The sequence below is a fragment of the Myxocyprinus asiaticus genome, chromosome 10 (assembly GCF_019703515.2).
Source record: "Myxocyprinus asiaticus isolate MX2 ecotype Aquarium Trade chromosome 10, UBuf_Myxa_2, whole genome shotgun sequence".
NCBI lineage: Eukaryota > Metazoa > Chordata > Actinopteri > Cypriniformes > Catostomidae > Myxocyprinus > Myxocyprinus asiaticus.
In genome coordinates this window covers 403,792-428,638 of record NC_059353.1, presented here as the reverse complement: position 1 = coordinate 428,638, position 24,847 = coordinate 403,792, and the positions used below count along the sequence as shown (strand labels likewise).

At 37.3% G+C, this 24,847-nt stretch overlaps 1 protein-coding gene across 2 annotated transcripts in view; it reads right to left on the bottom strand.

Annotated features, from left to right (window-relative positions):
- The window catches only part of LOC127446839 (uncharacterized), a 50,766-nt gene that overhangs the window by 16,253 nt on the left and 9,666 nt on the right, over nucleotides 1-24,847 (bottom strand). Inside the window, exons 2-6 of one of the 2 annotated variants that reach the window (XM_051708122.1) lie at nucleotides 18,218-18,307; nucleotides 16,922-17,042; nucleotides 9,329-9,492; nucleotides 2,390-2,547; nucleotides 907-1,066 (exon numbers count right to left, since the gene is read on the bottom strand). In XM_051708122.1, the coding sequence (XP_051564082.1) occupies nucleotides 907-1,066; nucleotides 2,390-2,547; nucleotides 9,329-9,492; nucleotides 16,922-17,042; nucleotides 18,218-18,281 (667 nt within the window). In that variant the 5' untranslated portion in view covers nucleotides 18,282-18,307. The remainder of the gene's footprint in view (nucleotides 1-906; nucleotides 1,067-2,389; nucleotides 2,548-9,328; nucleotides 9,493-16,921; nucleotides 17,043-18,217; nucleotides 18,308-24,847) is intronic. The other variant, XM_051708123.1, reaches the window with a different exon arrangement.

Genomic DNA, 24,847 nt, shown 5'->3' with positions numbered 1-24,847 from the left:
TCAAAATATGTTGTACTGTAAAGATGTAATATTTGTACCTCATAATTATTCAAGAGAAAGTGTGGCCTTAATCTTTTGTGCACATACAAATATAGAGAATGTACCTCCAAGCGCTTCTTTATGCTTCTTAAGTATTTTTCATTAAAAAAATTTCACTTCATATGAAGTGCTGCCAGGCTGGGTCTATCGCATGCATTTCTAGCTCTGGCTCAAACAGCTCTTTTAAAATTTAGGAGCATAATATGTACATTACATGCTAGTTTTTGCTGTTGGCTGATTGGTAATGTAATAAAAATGTAATCATGTAATCCATAGAACAAAATTTAATTTGATTAGGCACATTTTAAAATGTGATGTAATCTGATTACAAGTACTTGTTTTTAATCTGATTACATAATCCAGAGTACATGTAGTCTTACTACCCAACACAGTCTATTTGTTATTTTATGCAGGAATCTTTGGTGTATCATTGCAAGTTTCAAGTCTAAGCACTTGATTTGTCTTGTTAACTACTAACCCTGGTAATTGGCGCAATGCACTTTCTTACACTGTAAGTCACTTTGATATGAACTCCTAAGAACATAAATGTAATGTAAATATCAACTGTAGACTTTTTCTCGTTGTTTCAAACACAGAATCAATTAATTAAAAACTAGATTTGTATTTCCTGAAGGAAATAGCACTGCAGTGTTACTTCTGTGAACAGCAAATCTAATGCTGAATTTACCTACAAAACGAAGTTTGAATGGAGTCTATGTGTTAAGTGGTTCGATGTGTATTAATTGCAGAAGTTTAATACTTGGTGTTAGTGGTTTAGAACAAACCCTCACCAGAATGCTTGAGGAATATTGATACAGTGCTGCCATGCAAGCACTTAAATAATCACCGTTAAATGTACGTCCTTACCTCCTCTTGGCTCTTCTTTGCTAGTGTATTCACACTGCCAGGCAGATGGACGAGTGTTGCGATTGGAGTTGATCCACGGAAGTACTCTGACACAGTACTGATCCCCCGCCTGTAGATTCTGCAGTAAATACTTGCCACTCGATATCCAGATCTCGTTAGACTGCATTTACATGAACACAAAACTAGAAGTCAGAACTGCTGATATCACATACAAAGTTTTTAAACAGAATCAATAGGAGTACGTAAGCATTCAGTTCGTTGTCATCAGTGATTGTTGAATAAATAATCTTCTAAAAATAAAAGGTCCAGATTTGTTCTTGAGCAAGAGTACTCTTTATTTTTTACAAAATGAGCTAGCTCAAACAGACACAGCAGCACATGCTCAGGTGAATCTCATAAATCTGTCAAGTACATAAAAAAACAGCAGCAAAGATAAAAAAAATAAAAAAATAAAAAAAATTTAAGAAAAGGATAATTTCAGTTTGTTCATATTTTTTGTTCATAATATCCCCAGTATGATCAATGCGTATGTTGAGTGTTGTTCATTTTTGTCATTGTTGTTTATTATTACACTTTTTATATATTTCACCCCATTGTCTAATTTGGTTTATTCCTTGGCATGTTGGCAGGAATGTAGACTATTTATGTCAGTCTCTCTCAGCAGTTTGGGGAGAGTGAAGGGGGTAAAGTGGTTCATATTCACATTTACTGTAGATTGTAGTGGTTTTGCTGTTTGAAGCAACTTTTATATGGTACCGATCTAGTTGCCAAAATGTACGCTGACTACATACTGTATATTTTTCCTATTTTCTTTTTTGTCTAGTTTATTGATCAGTAGTATGTACAGTATATCGCACCCCTGTCCTTGCACTAACTACAATAAAGCACCTTTGGGGATATACCCGATTGAGGTCCTCACCTATCTACCACCTCCCTTGGCCCATCACTGTTGCTCTGTGACACCTTTTTCAGGAACTTTAATATTTTTTGGATGGTGACATTATTTTCATGATCAGTCAATTTTCCTCTCAAATTCTCATTACCGTAATGCTAAAATGTATCTGTCATTACAGTAATCCGGAAAAAAATAACAGTATTATTTAAATTATAAAGAATTTACACATCATGGCTGTATTTATTATACTGCCTTCATGCTGATTTAAATTGAAAGAATATTTAACGGTAATACAATAAAAATTACTGGGGGAGGGATGCGTAATTGTCATGAAAATAACGTCACAACACAAAAAAAAACAGTCTAAAATAAGCTTCATTTTCTTTAGGCAAAATACAATCCCTTTTTTTGTGTTCTTGGAGGAGCGAAATGTGACATGTTTTTGAGAGATTAACCCACTGAGAAGAGAAAGGAGGAGAACGCTGCATGATAAGAAACTCCCAGTGAAACATCCTTGAACTGCACAGAGCCTGCAATTAACTTCACTTATCAGGATACAAAGACACTCCTCCATACAGCACTTCTTACCTTATTTTCTCCTGCTTTCTTCCAGCTTACTTTGAAGGACACAGAAGTATAAAACTGAAGCAGCTGATCCTTCTTCCCGGATCCTTTAGGAAGAGAGATCTTGATTTTCAGACAGTCTCCACAGCCAGACAGATGTACAGTGGGTGGACCGATGATGGCTGGACAAAACAAACCAAAGACCAACAGTAACCTTTGGATCAGATCTCGACTGAGGTGATTTTTTTCAATTAGAGGCACTTTTGACAAATTTCTTTTTCTATTAACATTTTATATTGATTCCTATATTAACACATACAAGCAAGAACATATACAAACAGACTCAATACTTAACCCCCACCCACCCACCCACCCAAAACAACATCCCAGTGGTCCCACATAATTATAGACACACAAAAACAAATATTAAAAAATAAAATCATTAATAAAATAGAATTATTCACACACAAACTCTACATAACTCTCTCCACTGTCCCTCCCCGAGAGCCCTCCAAAAATGCCAAATATTTGCCCCATTTTCCCATAAACAAGTCCAAATTACCCAATCCTCTAGAAACCCCTTCAAATGCTGCCACCCTCCCAAACTCTGTACACCACTCTAGAAATGATGGCGCTCTGTCGGACTTCCAACCACTTAAAATGACTTGTCTGACAATCATAACACTTGTTAAAACCCAATTATTTTTATAAATTTGTCCCCCAAATTTATGACAGCTCTGTCACCCAAAATACAAAGTCTGGGGCAAAGCAAAACTTGAGTGCCCAAAACATCAAACAAATAGCTCTGCACCTTCATCCAAAAATCTTGAATCTTAACACACCCCCAAAAGGCATGAGTTGTGTCTCCAACTTCTGACAATGCCAGCAGTTGGGTGTGTCTTTAAGACCAAGCCTATATAATCTAGAGGGGGTCCAGTAAAATCTGTGTAGAATCTTAAATTGCATAAGGTGAACCCTTGCATCTCTAGATGCAGACTTGACATTTTTTAGAATCCTAGTCCACACTTCTTCCTCCAATACCAAATTCAAATCTTTTTCCCATAATCTCTTGATAGAAGCTAAAGCTCCATCCCCCAGACACCAAACCAGCAGGGAGTAATACACTGATGCCTCATGACCTTTTCCAAAAGCAGTAATCACCTCTCCCAAAGCATCTGCCACTTTAGGGGGGTGTGTGCTACTCCCAAAAATAGTACAGAGCATGTGGCACAGCTGTAAATACCTATAAAACTGAGATCTGGGAATCCCAAAATGATGAACCAGATTCTCAAAAGATCTCAACACTCCACTCTCATACAGGTTGCTGAGTGTAACAACCCCTCTCACAATCCACTCTGACCAACAGAATGGGTACTTATTGATACATAATTTTGGGTTCAGCCATATGCTTGAGGCAACATTTAAATAAACGTCCAAATTAAATACTCTGGCCACTCTTGTCCAAATCATGTGCAAATGTGAAATAATGGGGTGTGACTTAACTTCTCCGGTTAGTTTAATAGAAAGAATCTGCAATGGTGAAATAGGGGCAAGGACTTCCTGTTCAATAGAAAACCAGGGAGGGGCTCTTTCAGATGGAAGCGACCAATGAGCCAAATGTCTGAGACCGAATGCGTAATAATAAAACAAAATCTTGGGTAAGCCTAACCCACCTTTGTCAATCGGCCTATGTAATTTGTTGGAATGTAGTCTGGGACGTTTACCATTCCAAATGGACTTCGCTATGCTATCAAACTGCTTAAAATAAGAGAGGGGGACATCTACAGGGAGAGACTGTAGCAAGTAGTTGAATTTTGGAATACAATTAATTTTAATAACATTAATCTTCCCAATCATCGATAAATGTAATGAAGCCCATCTGTCCATATCGCTCGAAAAACGTATTAAAAGGTCAAAATTAACTAACTAAATCAGACAAATTTGCTGGGAATAAAATACCCAAATACTTAATGCTTAACTGAAAGGCGCCCGGCTGGAAAGCCGTTATGCTGGACAGTATGCTATCAGAGCCAAAGCTTCGGATTTAGACCAATTGACTTTGTATCCTGAGAAATTGGAAAAGGAATTAATAATTCTGTGGAGGGCAGGCACAGATCTAGTGGGGTCAGAGACTAATAATAAAATATCATCTGTGTAAAGCAGAAGCTTATACGCCATACCTCCCGCCTCCACCCCTGGAAAATCATCCTCCTTTCTTATCGCAGCTGCTAATGGTTCCAGGGCAAGACAGAACAATAATGGAGAAAGAGGGCAACCCTGCCGAGTGCCCCTATCCAGAGTAAAATAATCTGAAATTAGTCCATTTGTTTGTACCGCTGCAACAGGGTGTCTATAAAGTAACTTAATCCAACCAATGAATGTACTCCTGAACCCATACATTTCTAAAATCTTAAAAAGATAATCCCATTCTACCATATCAAACGTCATTTCGGCGTCAAGTGAAATGGCAGCGACCGGAGACTGATCATTCACTACTGACCACATGATATTAATGAAACGCCTGATGTTATCAGAAGAGCTGCGGCCCCGAATAAACCCCACTTGATCTATATGTATAAGAGATGTCATAACCTTACTTAAACGATTAGCCAAAATTCTGGACAAAATTTTTACATCTAGCTGGATCAGAGAAATTGGTGGGTAACTTTTACACACACACGGATCTTTGTCCTTTTTAAGAATCAGACTGATCCGGGCTTGTGTCATGGTTGGAGGAAGCTTTCCATTCTTTAATGATTCTGTATAAACTTCTAACAAAAGTGGAGCCAGTTCTGTAGCATAAGATCTAAAAAATTCAGCAGCAAAACCATCTGGCCCTGGAGCTTTGTCTGTAGGTAAGGCCTTAATTACCTCGTCAAGTTCCTCCAAGGTTATCTTAGAATCAAGACAATTTCTCTGCTCAGTCGTCAGTTTAGGGAGTTTTAATGGTTCCACAGTTTCTAATATCTTCATCAGTAGACGAAGACGTAGAACTATAAAGATCAATATAGAATTCTTTAAAAGCATTATTAATATCAGTGGCCGAGGTAAATATTTCACCACCAGCAGATTTCACTGAGGGAATAGTAGAAAAAGACTCTCTCTGCTTTATATATCTAGCCAAAAGCTTCTCTGCTTTGTCCCCTGACTCAAAGTATGACTGTCTTGCCCTGAATAATCAAAACTCCACTTTCCGCAACAAAATAGCATTATATCTGTATTTCAATCTAGTCAATTCTCTGAGGCCATCAGACGACATTCTGCGCTTCAGCTCTGCTTCTGCACTTTTAATATTCTCTTCCAACTCCACAAGTTCTCGTGCTTTGGATTTTTTGGTGAATGAGGCATACTGTATGATCCGACCCCTAAGAACTGCCTTAAGTGCCTCCCAAGCCATGCCCACAGGGGATACTGAGGACTAGCTGGTCTCCATATAAACACTGATTTCGGTCATTAACATTTGTTGGAAATCAGGATTATGCAAAAGGGAAACATTAAAGCGCCAACTATATGATTTATTTTTCTCCGTATGTGGCAACATCTCCAAACTCACCAGGGGAAAGATGTGTTTCTTGAAGAAACACTATATCATATTTCTTACGCTTAAGAAAAGAAATAACTTTCCTTCTTTTTATGGGGTGCCCCAACCCATTTACATTCCATGTGGAGAGAGACAACTTATTCATATTAACATTTGACATTTTGATATAATAAAAATAAATAAATTGTGTGTGAAAAACAAGATTATACAGACCACATTCCCCATTAATGCAACAATCAAACCCTGAACTTCCCCCCAAACAAAACATACAGAAAAAAGAAAAACGTGTGCATTAACCCCTCGCACGACAGCGCCAACCGGCGTAAATCCCTTAAAACTCAAAGAGTCCATGTACGCCTATGAGAGCCCCCACGACAACTTTGCCATCAGATTGCTCAAGTCTATACAAGTATATACAAGCTTCTACACAAATTTTGTAAGGCAAAATTACATAACAGAAAATACTTTGCAAAACAGACCCCAGCCAACAGGCAGAATAACGGAAAAAACATGTAGATTCATTCACAGAACCGTCTCGAAGGTGTGTTCCTCCACAAAATAAACTCTAGCTGATATGAAGCCGTTCAGTTTTCTCGGACAGACAAGCAATTGTTCAGTGAGCCGGCTGTTATGAGTTCAGCGGATGACATAATCATTCCAATGTCCCGTAAAAATACTCAACAAAACAGACTCCAGCCAGCAGGAGGAATAAGCACAAAGAACAAACAGATTTATCCACAGCTGTTCCAAAGGAGTGATATTCAACAGAACAAGCTCCAGCCGCTAGGCGGAGCCAGCACGAAAAACAAAACCGGCATCCCGGTTCCTCGGATGATCAAGAGCCAAACTAACTCGGAGGCCGCAAAAAAAATAAAAATAAAAAAATAAGAAAAATACACCGTAACTTACTCAGCCCATCAACTTTATAAAAGACATCCTTTATGTGAGCATGTAGATATTTTGCGGTCATCCAAAGTGTCGATTCTTGATCTGGCCGGAAACTTCAGTGTAAAAAAAGATCTTCCATCAATGCAAAAGTTTCTTGGAGTCATGCCACAAAACAAACTCCAGCCGCTAGGTGGAACCAGCGCAAAAAGAAACAAAAACGGCACCCAGCTTCCTCAGATAATAGAGTCACTGAACCACGAGTCAGTCCACCAATATAAGAAACATCAAATGGCTTACTCCAATGTATTTATAAAGGAGAGTGCCTGTTTTGGCCATGTAAATACTTTGCGACCATTCTTCGTTTCTATTCTCAGTTTGGCCGGAAACATCAGAGCAAACGAGATCTTTTTCTGATGTAAGAGTTTCTTACATTCCTTGAACTGATTGCGTTTCTCTCGTCGAATTCGCAAAGTCCAGGAACAAGAAAATATTATAGTTCTTCCAAGAAAGCTTCCCTTTGCTCCTCGCCTGGCGCAACACGAGATCTTTATCGGATGATCTCAGAAATTTGGCCAAAATCGATCGGGGCCTATCTCCCTCAGCAGATCTGCGAGCCGGGACACTGTGAGCTCGCTCGATTTCCAGTTTATGGCCTGTTATGTCGAGCAGACCCGGGAAGAGTTCGTCCAGGAATTTCACCATATCTCTGCCCTCTTCATGCTCAGGAATTCCAACAATTCGTATGTTATTCCTTCGGCTCATATTTTCAAAATATTCCAGTTTTTCCGAAATTAATTCCAAATCTGTTTTGGACGCGGGCAGATTAGCGGATAATTCCCTTTTCGATGACTCAAGATAATCGATTCGTTTTTCAACTTCTGTCACTCTTGTAAACAACTCAGAGAATTTTGTTTCCATAGCCGTAATCGATCGACGTATTACAGCAAGATCCTCCAAGTCAGCAACAACCTTCGTCAGCATCACCGACATGTTGGACAGTTGACACTGAATTTCATCTACCGACGTGCAGTCCAAATCGAGTCCCTGTCTCGCAGTCCCGTCAGAGGCCTCAGCTTGAACACGTAAGTGTTTTTTAATGTCTCCAGAGTCTGAGGATTTTGATTTCTTTGCCATGTTTACCTCAAAGAGCAAGTATGTAACTGGGTGTATCAAATCTCACCAGATTATAACATGAAAATAATTAAAAAACTAGCAAAGTTCGCAGAGCTCGTGTCTCACACGTCTGCTTCTCGCATGGCGTCCCCGGGAACTCCTTTTGACAATTTGTGATCTTGAAAAATGAAACTTCGTCAAGATGTGTTTCACCTGTCCTGGAGTAAAGACCTTCAAGTGGATTTGTGATATTGTGTGTGAAAGTCACTTTTTCTAAAGGAAAATTTGATAAGACTTGGACTTTTTTTTTCACACTACAAGTTAGCTAGCAGTTAATTAACTTTGAATTTCGATTGAGTTACAGATGGGTTTGGAAATGACACCATAACTCTCTGATGATGTAAAAATGTTAATTACATTTCTGTCACTTTTTAATTCCTTTATAAACAAATAAACTCTTCGTAACAACTCAATTGTTCTGTTAAGTGCTTGGCCTGATAGTAATGACACTTAGGTCAGCGATTCTTTGTTATAAAATATTAAGAACTGTACTCATACACACTTAGCACTTTATTATGAACACTATGGTCCTAGTAAAGTGCCCCACGTGGTGATCTGCTGTTGTAGCCCATCTGCCTCAAGTTTCAACGTGTTGTGCATTCTTAGATGCTATTCTGCTTATTACAGTTGTACAGAGTGGTTATCCAAGTTACCGTCTGGCCATTCTCTGTTGACCTCTCTCATCAACAAGGTTTTTCCATCTGCAGAACTGCCACTCACTGGATGTTTTTTGTGTTTGGCACCATTCTGAGACAATTCTAGAGACTGTTGTGTGTGAAAATCCCAGGAGATCAGCAGTTACAGAAATACTTAAACCAGCCTGTCTGGCACCAACAATCATGCCACGGTCCAAATCACCAAAATCATGCATGATCAACCGGACCTGCATGATTTTAAGCATTACATTGCTGCAACATGACTGGCTGATTAGATGATCACATGAATAAGTAGGTGTACAGATGTTCCTAATAAAATGGTCAGTGAGTGTAAATACCAAATTAATTGAAAATATGATTCAATTGTGTGCGAAGTAGAATTTTCCTGAATTTAATACATTTTATAAATTATTAGAGGGAAAATTAAAAGGTCTGGGTGACAGACATGCCTAAAGTAGAGACATTCTAGCAAATGTAACATTAAAGTAACACATAATTTAAAATTTTTTTTTAAAGCTATTATTAAAACTAGAATGGATGTTTTTATTAAATATTTTTTCCTTACATTTTCCTAGGGGACAGAAAAGTTCTCCTAATTGAATAACCCACATTCACATGTAAAAACTAAAGTAAATTATGAAAATGTTAAATTGTAAAACTTGCTTCACATCATGGCTAACCTGCAGCGTTTCAAGCATGACTTACTGTCTTCATATGGTGTAATAGTGAGTTTACGCTTGCGTGATGTCATGTTGTCCAGAGATGCCCAGACAGAGAAAGTGCAGGGTGTATAGATGTCCTCTAACACTCCAGACACATCTACTGTTGTATTTCTGATGTTCAGCTGCATTGGTGACTTTTCATAACAGCTGTACAGATAATAACAGATAAACAATTTTTTTGATGGTCAAAATCAGCAAACTTTTAAGCCAAATTGTGTGACATTTTGCACTGGAAAAGCAGCTGCAATTATGTAACCTAACTGAGTTTTAAAAGACAGGTCAGTTTTGTAGTCAAGACCAGCTCATCCGAGTCAAGACCATAGAGGCTGAGTCTGAGACAAGACTCATATTAGACCTACAGTAATTCAATCTCAATTAATGTTAAATATACCATGTAAACAACTAAGCTCATAATTTATCAAATATACCACATATATTATTTGAGAATGAAAATGAAAAATGCCATATCCTAGGTTAAATGAACACAATTTTAACACAAATATGACATGTCAGTGTTAACAATCAGTCAGTAAAAACTCAAATTAAAGGTGCAAGGTTTCTTTGGCTTAGCATGGCAATACAAACTACCTGCTTCTTTGTTCTATTATATTCTAGTCAAGTAAACATTTCTGCTTATAAAATACAGTATTATTGTATTATAACTAAAATGGGGAAACAAAACTATGATGTATAAAATGTAAACGCATTAAGTGAAGCGAAAGCTTTACTTTCAATGTTTACAATTTCTTCAATTGCACTATTATATTCCATCCAATGTAACCCAAGTTCACATTTCTGATATACAAAATACAGTCCTACTGTATTATAACGTCAGGTCTTGACAGCTACAGCAAGGAATAATTACTTGACAAAATTTGAGAGAGACCACCCTGTTACCCAAACATACACCAGGCTCCAGATAACCTATGTGCTTTTCTTGATATAAAGTAAAAATGTCAATATTTCTGGAACTAAAACTAAAAGGTCCCACTAACTTTTGTTTCAGCCTCAGATTTGCTCAGAGCAGATTTTTTTTTTTTCTTTTAAACCAATGCACTTTAAAAACATGATTAAAAACCACTCAAGTCCCTTTAGGCATTCCGTAGTTAAATCACATTATGTACAACTAACAATATCATATCATTGTTTCATTGTGTGTTTAAGTTAGTTTAGAATTTAGCAGGCTGTTAAAAATAGCTGCTTGAGGAAAAAAATATTTCTGGATATGCCCAAGTTTGGGAGGTTCATAGCACTGCATCTTAATAAAAGAGTTTTGCAAAAAAGCTTGTAAATTCCTCACATACATCTGTTAATCTTTGTTTCTGTGGATAGACCAAGTCGAACAGTTTTCAATATCTTACGAAGACATTTTGACTGTTCTCATGCACAGCCGCAATAGTGAGTCGCAAACTTTCTTCTTGCATGCGTACTGGAAAGCAGCCACCAGACAGGCCATGATAATAAGCAGGCTTTTTTTCTTCAAGGAACTCGACTGGTCTCAGGAAAAATCAGATTCCACACTTGTTTGAATCAGAGTCAAGTCCAAGACCGGAGAGGGTCGAGTGGATGCCAAGACCAAGACCATAAAAATATGGTCTCGAGAGTGAGTCCAAGACCAAGTCCAGTCTTGAATACTACAAAACAGGAATTGGGAAATAGTGCCTCCTAACTTTTACGGTTAGTTACAGTATTCACTCCATTGTATTTTGTCGCATAGAAGAGGAGGATTGCATTGACCACATCATTACATCAACGTTGTCATTCATTCACAGAACTGAACCGAAACCTCAAACTGCAGAATATGAATAAGTATATATGGGCGCTTCTTCAACTTCAGGCACTTTTAGCACTGTTTACTTCTAGAAAGTAAACTCTTGTTAAAAACAATTGACACACTAGTTTATTTAATTTGTCTACTAACAATGACTATGTTTACATGGACACCAGAAAGTGTTTTATTGCGAGAAAGTGGCGTTCCCGTTTACATGTGTTATCAGCTTTTTTTTTTTTTTTACTCCTGTATACATGTAACATAATTTCCCCACAACTAACAAATATGGGATCCTAGGAAGACTTCACTGTTTTATTCCCCATTGCTTTGCTTTATTTCCAGATATTCCAGAGTTGTTAAGGTGTTTGTTTCATTGGTGTGTAAATGGATATAGTTTATAGTGTATGTGCTTTTCCCACAGTACCCCCAGAAATGTTGAATTCTTTATGCCGTATTGACATCTTGTTGGGCTCCATCCTATGACTTCATTTCGGTCTATTTTACGCACATGCACACTCTTCAAAAGCCTGTAAGAATGCTGCTTATGCATTTACGTGACCACATAAACAGTGTTCTCCGGGAGAAACATGGGTGTGTTTAACCGCTTTCTCTTAATACCTTAAACGGCGTAAGCAAATCTGAAATCTTGTTTACATGACGTTTCGGGATACCGCTTTCTACAAAAACCCTGGAAAAATATGTACATGAATCACAGGACATTTATGTAATTTATTATTTTTCTGAAAGCTTTTTTTTGCTCACAAGTAATATTTACCTTACACTTTCTATGTTTTCTTCAAACATCACTTATTTTTTAATTTCACTAACACTTTTTTCAACTTGCTTAACAAGTAGGGCCCTATTTTAAGAGTGCTAGCGTTAAACGCAGTGCTATTCCATAAGTCATACGCTCAAAGTCAGTGGGTATGGCCATGAAGTTTTTGTATTTTCACGTAAGCATGCACTAAGTCTAGGCGCAAATGGGTTTGGCGAAATCACTGCCGTAACACTCAAATAGTCTGGATCGTATGCGTCCTATTATATAGTCTATTCCTTGTCAAGCACCAGCGATATTAACAAAGACAGCACATTCATAAGAAGTTGGTAGTGTGAATGGACTGTATGCAATGAATTAGAAGAATTGAAAATGACATTCTATTGAGCATTAACTGCGTCCTTTATAGCCAGGCATATTTCTATGAAAGTGACACTTCTTTTATATGCATAGAAAATTTGATTCTTGTCAGAATTTGGATGTATGCACTGTTAAATTATAGAGAATGTAAGTATTATTAATCATTTTCATCTACTGACACACAAATCATGGCTAGTATTAACAGTGATTGTATCAGAACACACTTTCCTTCTACTAGTCAATTTTGAAATATTCATTTATTGAAACACGAAAAAATTATAAACAAAAAATATTCCTAAATTCAAATTACACTTCAAACTAAAAAATATAATCAAAATAAATTGGTCAAAAAAAATAAAAAAAATAAAAAATATCGGACCAAATTCAAACATTTAACCCTCTCCAACTTCTTCCACCAGCCCCTTTTGCGGTGACTTAAAATCACTCTACAACAACAGGTGGAAAAACACCAATATAAATTAGACAATTGTAAATATAAACAATAATAATAATAATAATTGTAAAATAAGCCATGACACAATCTCATAAATATTTTTTCTTAAAACGGCTACGACAGTGATTGTCAGGGACTTTTATGTTTTAAATATATTTAATGTTCCAATATATTTAAGAGTTTTGACATGAACTTTATTAACACCTGTTGATGGAATCTCAAAACTTCAAATGCAGAAACTGAATTTGGACTTTGCGCCGAGATAAGACGTGGTATTGAAACGTCTTATCGCAATGACCTATTTATCTATGCACCTACACTCACAGTAGCACAAACACTCCCACACACGGCCACTTGCGTTTTGAGCAGGCACAAAAAGTGCACTTAGAATTAGCGCTCTCACGAAATGGGACACGACGTCGACTACAGTCGTAGTATGTAGCGCTGCGCTTTGCGCACTCATGAAAATGGATACCTAAATTGTTTGGTTGAAATGATGCCACAACTGTGAGACAGTCATCATTTTTTTAAAATCATTTTTGCACAATAAATATCAAAATGGTTTGTTTATTTCTTTGTTTAGATTCTCATAGTTTACAGCATGTGATAATTTGCATTTTTTTATAATGGACATTTGAAAAATACCAAGAATAAATGATAAAGGCCTGGTAAATGTTTCTAAGTCAGTTTTACTGTGACTTTCAAAAAAAAAAAAAAAAAAAAAAAAAATTGAAATCTGAGACTTGCTTAAATATCTGGAATCGGTCAGATTTATTGAAAAGAACCTGTTTATGTACAGGACCTGTTACTGTGTTTGGAACTTGCATCAAGCCCAACAGATAAATGTGTTTAAACAGAGGACAAGTAGTTCACTACAATATATTTTTGCTGTCCATAGGAGCCCAAATAGCTATGTATTTGATTTACATGAAGTGTAAATAGCAACAAAAAAGCATTTTTTTTGCACCAAGCGCAAATATTGTTAGATGCTATTTGCACCCCTAATTAAATACTAACATACAGTATAGTGGCATCACTGCAGCGTGTTTATTGCGTGTATTTAGAGTCCCACAGACACCCTATACCAACCCCTACCCCTAAACCTAACATTACAAAATTTAACCATGGTTTTACTACAGTAACCATAGTGTCACTCTGGTATTTTGATGTAAAATCATAGTAACAACAAAATGAAACATGGTTACTATGTTAACACCATATTACTGTAGTAACACCATGGTTAATTGCAATAAAACTATAGCTTCCGCCAAAAACATGGTTACTACAATATTACTATAGTAAAACCATGGTTAATTTTACCCGGATCAAACAAAAATTCTGACCTTCATCGTGACCAAATCACTGCGAGAAAATCAACCTTTATATTATTTATTATTATTATTATAAGTAGTACTAAAGAAATATTAAGAGTGGAGACAGGAAACAGGATGGGGAAAAGTGAGACAAAAGGGGGAAATCGAACCCGGGTTGTCTGCACTAAAAGCACATCCACACCATCTTTACACACTAAGCCACTGCACAGGCAGTTGGGGGCACAGTTTTTCTTTAATTTCTTTGTTTCCACCAGACTATTTGAGTGCAAATAGCTGCGTTGTGTGGCAGGTGCTTTTTACACCTAGTGCAAACAGTCAATCCGAATAAATTAATAGGTTTATAGGTTAATAAATAGGTTTATGTTCAGTGTATGCCACACAGAAAAAAATTGCCTCAGAAACAATGAATAGCAGATGTGGTACATTTGAAGGAAAGGTAATTTTACTGAAATCTGAATATGTGAATATATTCTTGAAGGCATTGTAAATACATTTCAACACTTACTATTTCCTTCTCCTGTAGTTTAAGGAAGAACCACAGTTTTCAAACTGGGGGGTGCCAGAGCATTTCAGAGGGCGTTGCAGAAAACTATGATAAATTCACCAATTAAAATCTAAATATATATAAATACGATAAAAAGGTATTTTAAAGATAAATGAAAATAGTTTAATAGACCATAGTCCAGCTTAAAAGACTGTATCTCTATGCTGTTATAATACAGTTAAATGTTGAGATCACATGCATGTCATGGAAAAGCGCATCCATGTAGCTGTTGCCCAAGCGCGAATCTCTTCGCCCTTGCACAAAACTGGATGCACGCTCTCAAATATAATATATACTACAAATATCTCCCTGCTCTTGCTCATAGAGTGCATATGCACAATCAAAACATGTCCTGTGCACTCGCAAATCTATTATAACGCCATAAAGCTCTACCTCTGTTCATTCATACAAATATTCTGCCTCACTGAGATGTTATATCGAGGGAGAAACAACACTGGAGTTTGAGGAATCAACTGCCCATTTGGCCGGTAACTTTTTAGGAACTGCAGTTAAATATGGTTATACATGGTTAAATTCATATTGTAAGAATAATATTCTGATGCTTGCTGATGATGTAAGAGACGCAAGCATATCAAAATGACAAACCTTCAACTAAGAGCATTTGTTGTGACTCACGTCTTCTGTCACCTCAATGGAAAACTTACCTGTACAAGTTTAACTAGGGTGCATAAACGATTTTCTCAGAACTCATGTGGCTTCACATACATAGAAAATATGTGGAACAAAATTACGACGTGTCCATTATTAAGAATTTAACAATTTCGGGTCGATGCGTCTTCAAGTGCTTGTGACAAGTGACACAGACTGGCTCAAGTGATGCAAGTTTATAAAAATATAGACTACAAAATGTTCAGCAATCCCATTATCATAAGGTCAAACATGTATTTTTAATGTAAAAAAAAAATAAGTCAATCATATTGTTTCATTTTATTAATAGAAATATTTATAGCCGTAAATCACGCACACAATGAAAATGAGTTTCTTTGATATAAAATTTAAATGTAGGCTCTACTCAAATACTTTGTGCATTTGTAGCAAAAACATAAATCAACTGAGTTAAAGTAACTTAAATTTGATCTGTTCAAACTCTGTTGAACCTTGCAGCTTGTTGCTAGCTAGCAACAAACACATTAGCATATTACATATAAATCTTTTTGTACTGTATGACAAAGATTGTGCTGTTGAGAGTTTAAAGATCCCCAATCAGTCATTATACTGATGATCCCTCAGTATTTGCTTCATGAGAAAAACAATATGCATTGATTTTTCCAGTAGTAATGTACACAACCTATGGCCTAACCATTGGCTCCACTCTTCTCTACAATGGTAACCTCCAAAAAAAATAAACATGACAGAAACTGCTCTAAATTCCAAGCAACATTACAGAACATTAAACACTAACAAGTTGCCTACTTGTTTCATTTTGCGTAAAAATACATTAAAATAACACTTTATTTTTAAATTTACTCTCCCAATCCATCCCTATGCAAAGCATACTGGTAACTGGAAATCCCCATGTCCGGCTTCAGCAATACATTGATGCAATTAAAATTATTCACATTGTCCCAACACAATTTGATTAAGTGAACACAGATGGATTGTACATAATGAAATTAAGTTGAGACCAAATGCTAAAGAACTGTGTTGCATTAGCTCATTTTAAATAAGTTAACTCGATGAGTGAACATCATTTGTTAGAGGTCTGAATGCATTTGAACATTTCATAGCAATGTGATCTTATCACTTTTTGATAACTGTGTTGAATATCACTTGGACTTAACACAATATAATTATGTTCTCATCTCAAACATAAATGCATTAAGTATTTACATTAGAGCTGCTTTCACTTTTTTCCAGTGTGAATTGCCTCAAAGCCTGAAATATGATACATTTAGATAAAATAACATTTTATATGTTACAAAACCTGATAAAACCTGACAAGTGTCAAGAATGTACTGCTCTTTTTAGTGGAAAAAAGTTATTTTTTAATATTATCTTATTTTTTTACTTGGCTACTGTATAGGCCTATATACAACATTATTGTATGTATATACATCTATATAAATTAACCATAATGGTCTTAAGTGGGACACAGCCTTTAATATTTTTACTTTTTAAGACTTTGAAAAATCCCTGAGGAAGATCATTACACTGAGAATACTGGATCACATGGAATACAATGGTGTATTTTATTTTATTTTTTTAAATATATTTTGCACACTAAATCACCTTCTCTATTTTCCTCTCTACCATGAAATGAAATGAAAAGAAATGTTAAATTGATTTGTTGTAGAATCTGCTTCCAGAGTTGACTTACCTTGGTTTAAGATTGAAAACAGTCTGTGGAGGTGAATTTCTGCCAGGGCTCCATTGTAAGATGTGATTGAAGTTGTGAGACAGTATTGTGACATTAACTGGAGAAGGGATTGTGTGGAGTACTTAAGGAAACAAACATAAATATAAAAAGACAAACATCACAAACAATTGCTTTTCTCCTTCTACTCGAACTATGCAAAACGTTGGAAAAAAGTTCTTATTTAAATAAAAGGGCAGAAATAAGGTGAACATTACCTAATTTTATCAGCAAATTTTATCCAGAGAAAATTTTCCAGATTTATTTCCATTACCAATTGTGACCTAGAATGTCTCACCTCAGTTTCCTCGAGATATTTGTTATACAGTATATACTGTGTTTCTATGCTATGTGATATGGTGCTTATGACTGTTCCAAAAGCCTTCTCTGGTTTTTAAATTTGCTGTGAAACTTTCTTGGAACAATTTACAATCTGTCCTTAAACTTAAAAGTCTTATTCCTCTTAGTAAATTTAAAATGATTTTTAAATCTAATGAACTAGAATGTTTTGATTGTAATTGTTGTAAATGATTGTGTTTTTATATGTTGTTGATTTATGTATTTATGTAGTATCTTTTGTACTGTCTAGATTTGGTTGCTGTCTTTCTTTGCCAAGTCTCTTTACATTTAGTTTTGACAGTGATCAAATTCCATACACAATAAATTACTAATATGAAAATAGAAAACCAGATTGTTAAGAAAAAAGTTAGAAATGTTGTCTAACAAAACACAAAGCCGGAAAATAAGCAAATGCACATACAGGTAGAGACGCCACAGCTGCAAAGTTGTAGAAAAGGAAACCAAAAGTCTAACATGCTCATTCATTGCAGCAAATGTCAAAAAACAGTGAAAAAGTATGCCACTTATGAAATTTACTTACGAAAATAAATTATGAAATCATATAATACCAGCTCTCATCTTGTTTTAATATTTGATCATTATATAATTTGTTCAATCATGACAACTCAATATGAGTGTCTGTCTCAGGCCTATTTATCAATTGCCCAAAGTGATTTCATTACTCATGAGAATAAGTAGGTTGATTTAATCAATCCAATAAAATAAAAAAACTTTAAATCTGTATTTTGGTGTTGTTTAGTGCTCCTATTTAGAATGAACAGCTGGATTTTCTAAGCCACATTAGCACTGAACTGCAAATGACAATTGTTTTGTGAGCCAAAAAAGTTGCGTAAAAAAGGAAAATGTATATTGATGTTAAGGACGGATTCTGCTTTTGACAAATGCCATTTATCAACATACCTGTAAAGAGAGGCATGAGGGTTAAAAGCCCCATAAATATGTGCTCATGTTGACTGACAATCATAATTCACCATCGCCAACAACCTCACACTGAAATATAAAAGAGGAAACAAAATAAAAATTATTAATTTGCATCACACAAAAAAACAACAACAACAACAAAACAGAATTAGATGGAAAATTAAGTTTATGTGGAGTTTTATACAACAGTTAGGTCCAGTCCATGAATCTGATTGGACGAGAGACATTCCATGAGTACTGATGTCTCACACTATCAGCACTCGGACGCTTCACTGTGTGTATCACTGCGTTTGTGTTCGTAGTGTTCTAAACTAAAGTGTAAGAGCAGCTAGATGCATCTTTTAATTTTTCCCTGTGACATTCAAGATTTTAGCCAGCAGGTGGCACCAAAAGAATTTTTGTGCGTTATGAGCCAGTAAAGTTTGACGCATCAAATCAGCGCACCTCAGCCAGCGAAGTTTCTTTGAAGTCATCGTCATTGTCTCACACTCCATAATTGCTTGGATTACAACTACACTACACCTGGGAACAGCTTCACATTAAGGTTTATCACAGCTGAGAGACCTTGATTAAATGACATATCTCGGGAGTATTTAATATAAACAGTAATGTAAATCTCACTAAATCAGTTTAATGCCGTTTTATTACCTTGCAGGCATGTAAAAAAAATATTTCAATTGCACGTTCTGTTCTGCAACCCATGCTCTGTAATACTGGATACGAGACAGGTGAGGTTCTATCTTACCAAAAATGTGTTAGCGGATTTATTTTTAACAATAATAGCCAGCTTCATAACACAAGATCGCTTGTTAACTTTAAAAACTAGCTTATCGTATATTCATCATACAAGAAGTTCAACATACAGTACAACTGCAAAATGAGTTCAAATGACAACACGATTCTAGTAGGGTTGCACCGATATGAAAATATTTGGCCGAGACTGATTTTAACAAAAAACTATTGGCTGACACAGACACCGATATTTTGCTACTTGCCTTGTCATCAGATCACTGTTTTTGCTCAGAAATTATGTTTTAAAAATATACAAATTGTTACAAAAGCTTTTTATTATTCTAAAAATAATTTCCATTGAAAATGGATTGAATCTGTTGAACACATGACAGGCCAAAATTTTAAAGAGAGCCACAAAGAAAGATAAATAGACGATAAAAATATATTATATTAAATAATATTGAAAAATAACTAAATATAAAAGCATGATGACTGATGTAAAAAAAAAAAACATTTTGTACTTCTAAAACATTTTTGCACTTCTTTTTGTGGTTCAAAACAACAGAACTCACATGTTTATACTGTATATAATAGAACATTACAAATTCATATTACGCATATGTTGGGCAATTCCACGTAAATGTCGATCATCATGGAAAAATTTAAAAGTTATCTAAGGAACAAAACACCCTTTTAAAGCGGTATAATGGATAACGCCATGCATACCACTAGAGGGTGCCGCTTGCTTACACAATGCTAACTGAAGCGCTGACTTAAGTACTAAATGCAGTCTTTAAGCTTTTTAAGCTTTTTTAATGTTTAGTAATCATGCAAGACCATACTGCGATTTCAATCTTAATCAATCATGTAGCTTTAATGGATACCATACTAATGTCTACATTAAAAGGGTCTATCTCACCCACACATATTGATCAACCGCTTCCCTGTGGCACTCTGTCTCCTGTAACGAGTGAATCAATAAGCCTGTTATCTCACTCCACACACCATGGCCAACTGCTTCACTATGGTAAGCGGCGCTCTGTCCCCTACAGTGAGTGAATCATTAAGCCACCTGTCCCGCTGCGCAGACGCAAGGCAAGCTCTCACTTCATGTTAAATTGGGTGTTGAGAACAATGGAGCACGGCTATATGATTCAGTTTGTATGCTGGCAACCCTGCTTCAAAGGCGTCATCTGTGGTCCCACCACTGGACGCACCAGTATTGTGACCAGAAATACACAATCTACTCGCGAGAAACACGATGGAGACTGTCCCGGACTGCTACGGCCACAGCAGGGCTTACAGATGCTATTTTCCTACTCCTAAGAAAGGCGGCGGGCTTTGGCCCATTTTAGATCTGAGATGCTGGAATCATGCTCTTGCACAGTGCTCATTCAAAATGTTAACCCAGAAAACAAATCCTATCGCACATTCATCCACAGGACTGGTTTACGCCAGTAGACCTGAAGGACACGTATTTTCATGTACAAATTGCGCGCGTTAAAGGCAGATTTTTGAGATTCACGTTCAAGGGAACTGCATATCTGTTCAAAGTCCTTTCTTTTGGTCTGTCTCTGGCTCCACGTACGTTTGCGAAATGTATCGATGCAGCACTCGCCCCACTGAAAATGAACAGTGTGCGCATGTTGAATTACCTCAATGATTGGCTGTTCTAGGCCAATCAGAGGCCATGTTGAGCGAGCACAGAGACTTATTGCTTTGCCATATGAAAAACCTGGGTTTGAATGTCAACCGGGTGAAAAGCAACGCTTTCCCACAGCCAACAAATCTTTTTAGGGGTTCAACTCAACTCTGTGAGCATGCATGCGCACCTCACGAGCGAGCACATTCAGGCCATTCTTCAGTGTCTATCCCAGTTCAAACTGGTGAAAGCATGTCCACTGAAGTCTTTTCAGAAGATATGGATTTCATGGCGACAGCATCCGCCATCATCCCGTTAGGTCTGTTACACGAGACCTCTTCAGTATTGGCTCAAACAACATTTTCCACAATGCATTGGGATTACTTGCCACTGTCTGGCTGCTTTAGCACCTTGGACAGCTCCAGCCTTCTATCAGCAAGGTTTTATCCTGGGTCAAGTTTTCAGATGAAAAGTGGTGACCATAGACGAGTGCGACACAGGTTGGGACATGGTGTGCGGTGAACGCCCCGCTTTCGGTACCTGGACAGGTGTGAAGCGAACGTGGCACATCAATCACCTAGAACTACTGGCTGTCTTTCTAGCCTTGAAGGGTTTTCATTCTGACATGGTGAATCATCATATTCTGATTCATTCGGACAACACAACAGTAGTGGCGTAAATAAAATCGCCACAATTAACGAGCATGACATCATCTCCTCTCCCTACGTGCGACACACATTCTGGGCTGCCTCAGTTACGGGGCAGATCTATTATGCCAGGGAGTGCTACCAGGGGAATGCAGACTTTACCCTCAGAAAGTTCTGAGGATTTGGGAAGTATTCAGCAAAGTGGAAGTCAACTTAAGTTGCCTCAGCAGGAAATGCCCACTGTCCCCTTGGGTACTCCATGCCCCACGCGCCGCTGGGCGCATTGGCCCATAAATGGCCTGTGAAATGCAAATACACATTTCCCCTGGTATGCCTCCTTCATTCTGTCATCAGCAAAGTCCGAGAGGACAAGGAAATGGTTCTGTTGATGGCGCCGAAATGGCCCAATCAGTCCTGGTTTCCGGAGATGATAGAGGTATTGGATGGCCCTCCGTGAGAAATACCACTGAGGAGGAACCTCCTCTCTCAAGCACAGGGCATGATTTGGAATCCCCAGCAAGAGCTGTGGAACCTACATGAGTGGCCCTTGAATGGAGCACATCGAAACAGCCAGAACTGGCTCAATCGCTGATGAACACCATTTTACAGGCTAGGGCACCGTCCATGAGATGCCTCTATGCGCTAAAATGACAAGTCTTTGCAAACTGGTGCTCTTTGCATGGCGAAGACCCAGTAAATTGCTCCATAGCTGAGATCCTTATATTCTTTCAAGAGCGATTAGACACTGGTCTTACCTGGTCAACTCAAAGTTTATGTAGCAACTATCTCGGTTTTCCATGCTTAGAGGCGGGTTCTGCTGTAGGTAGCCATGATCTGATCATAAAATTCCTTAGAGGAGCAAGGTGTCTGATCCCCCCTTCCCCCTGCTATGGTACCAACTTGGGACCTAAATCTAGTGCTGAAAGTATTTAAAGGGGCCCCGTTTGAAACATAAGAATCTATTGAGTTCCAACCGCACTCCTGTTGGATCTGGCCTCATTCAAATGAGTGAGTGACATACAGGCACTGTCGACTGACAGCTCATGCTTGGAGTTCGGACCAGGGATTTCAAAAGCCATGCTTAAACCAAGGAAAGGCTACGAGCCTAAGGTTTTGTCAACATCCTTCAGGGTTCAAGTGGTCCACCTACGAGCCTTCTGTCCACCACAGTTTAATTCAGACCAAGAGCAGTCTATGCATCCGTTATGCCCGGTGCGGGTATTACACAAATGTTGTACGCACCCACCAGTCACGGCTGTCAGATTAACTATTTATTTGTTATGGAGGCCGCAGGAAATACATGGCCGTTTCCAAACAAAGACTCTCTCACTGGACTGTAGATGCGATCAACTTCACATAAAAATCACAAGGCACAAATTGCCCTTTTGTGGTCAAAGTACATTCAACTAAAGGTATGGCATCCTCATGGGCATGGACAAACAGGGTGTCCTTACAAGACAAATGCTTAGCAGCAGGATGGTCTTCAAAAAGCCCGTTCACCAGGTTTTACAACCTGGACGTGGCATCCATCTCTTCACAAGTCCTCTCTGTCTGGAGCACTTATTTATTCAGCAGATAAGCCAAACCCTCTGTTACGGGTTGGCTACCAGTTATATTCTATACAGCCACTATATCTAAGCTGTATTCTAATTCCCCTCCAAGTCACAAGCACTCCCCATCAAAATAAAACCTGTTCTCCATCCATGGTTGTGGAAAGGTTAAAATTACACTGTGTGTATCTATATACTCATTTAGGTACCCAGACTATACTTATTCCAATCTGATATTAACCACCTGCAGGTATCAGCACATCCAGTTTAATAATTTTAAATACACTTTTCAAGACCTTTTCAAAAATATTTAAGACCTGAACATCACTTCAGTCACTATCAGGGTTAATGTATATATTTTCCCACCACTAGATGCAAAATGAAATCACATATTAAAATGACACGTACCTAATGCGAGAGGAAAGATCTGGTTTGATACTGTATGCCTACAGTACTGTCTGTATTTTTGTGTTCATCTACAGTAGTAATTAAAGTTAATTACTTAGGCTTATGTTCATTCAATACCCAAGGTAACTCGACTGGACGTCACTCCAAAAATCTTACATGACCATCCATTTGTTTTTTCGTGCACTCATTGAGGCTCTCGTTAAACATGAGCACAAATTATTAACACTTCTAACAAGCTTTTCCTTGAACTAGACCAAACTGAATTATATATGACGTCATGCCACACGTGAAACTTTTAGCTTTATCGGAGATATATTTTTTGTTATATCTGGGAATTTTTTTGAAAAAGCTGGCAAATATCTTCATTAAACCTGTATGGGTGGTGCTTTACCACTGTTCTGTTCAGGCCACACTGAAGCAGTCACTTCTACAGGCCCTTTTTATTTATTTGCAGCAATACAGCAATAAAGTTGGCCTAATAAAAAGCAGTATTTAGTTACCAACATATATTTCTAATAAAACTTTGTGTATTAACAGGATGTGCAAAAACGACTGTACAACATCACTTTTTCATGGAACCCATTGGAATTTTATGATATTATTATGTATGTTTTTTATTATAATGTAAAATTGACATGATAATTTTGAGAATTAGATTTGTTTTATATAATAGTAATATACTTCTGTAGTATTTACTTCACTTTCACTAGGAGCTTTTATTTTGGCAGACCTGGAGCCTTTATTTTGGCGGAAAGTAAACACAGTTTACATTGTTCCTCATTTTAAATCTGGTTAAAGACAGTCATCTCCTCTTCTATGGAACCGTGTCACTTTATTCGATTTGTATAATAACTTGGCTTTGACTTTGGCATTCTCTTGGCCCATACCCTCTTACTTAAAACTCACTCCTCCAGGTTTATGTCCTCTCCCGCTCCCTGCGATCTAAGAATGAGCAACGCCTGTTGGCAGAGATATTCTATACAGAGATAACAACCTCAGCACTTTTACCATAGGAGAGAGCGTTACGGTCAACTAGCCTGTTACGAAAGTAAGTCACTGTTTGTGGATACTATACAAATTAATGGGGAGAGCTGCAAACTGACACTTAACTGTCGCACAATTGTCCATGTCTTCTCTCATAAAACAGCTATTTTATCATAGTAAAATCCACACATAGTTCATTCCAAAAGGTTTTTTTTTTTTTTTTTGTAAAACATGTTGAAGATTAGCGGACAGGTGGTTAATTCATTAAATGAGCTGTTTCCACACAAAAGCAGTTTATTCAGTGTACAGAAGCATCTCCTCCATAGACATCCATTAAAAAACGGTCTCTAGTCTCCTAGCCTGTGTACAGCCCATTGAATGTCTATGGGACCGCTGCGTAATGCTATTTTAGTCTAAGCTTGTAGGCTCCCCTATGTAGGAGGGTTCTGCTGGTGGTTCCATTGCAACGAGGCACAAAGTCGCTCTCCAGATCATTCACATTTTCTGTTCCTCAGTGGGGAATGTGCTTCCATCAGATGTCAGATAAATATTCTCCAGATACCACATAGTTGTCTTCTATTCCAAACTGCATATGGACTGCATTTAATATGTAGTATTATGCAGTTTTATCATTAGCTTTGTAAAA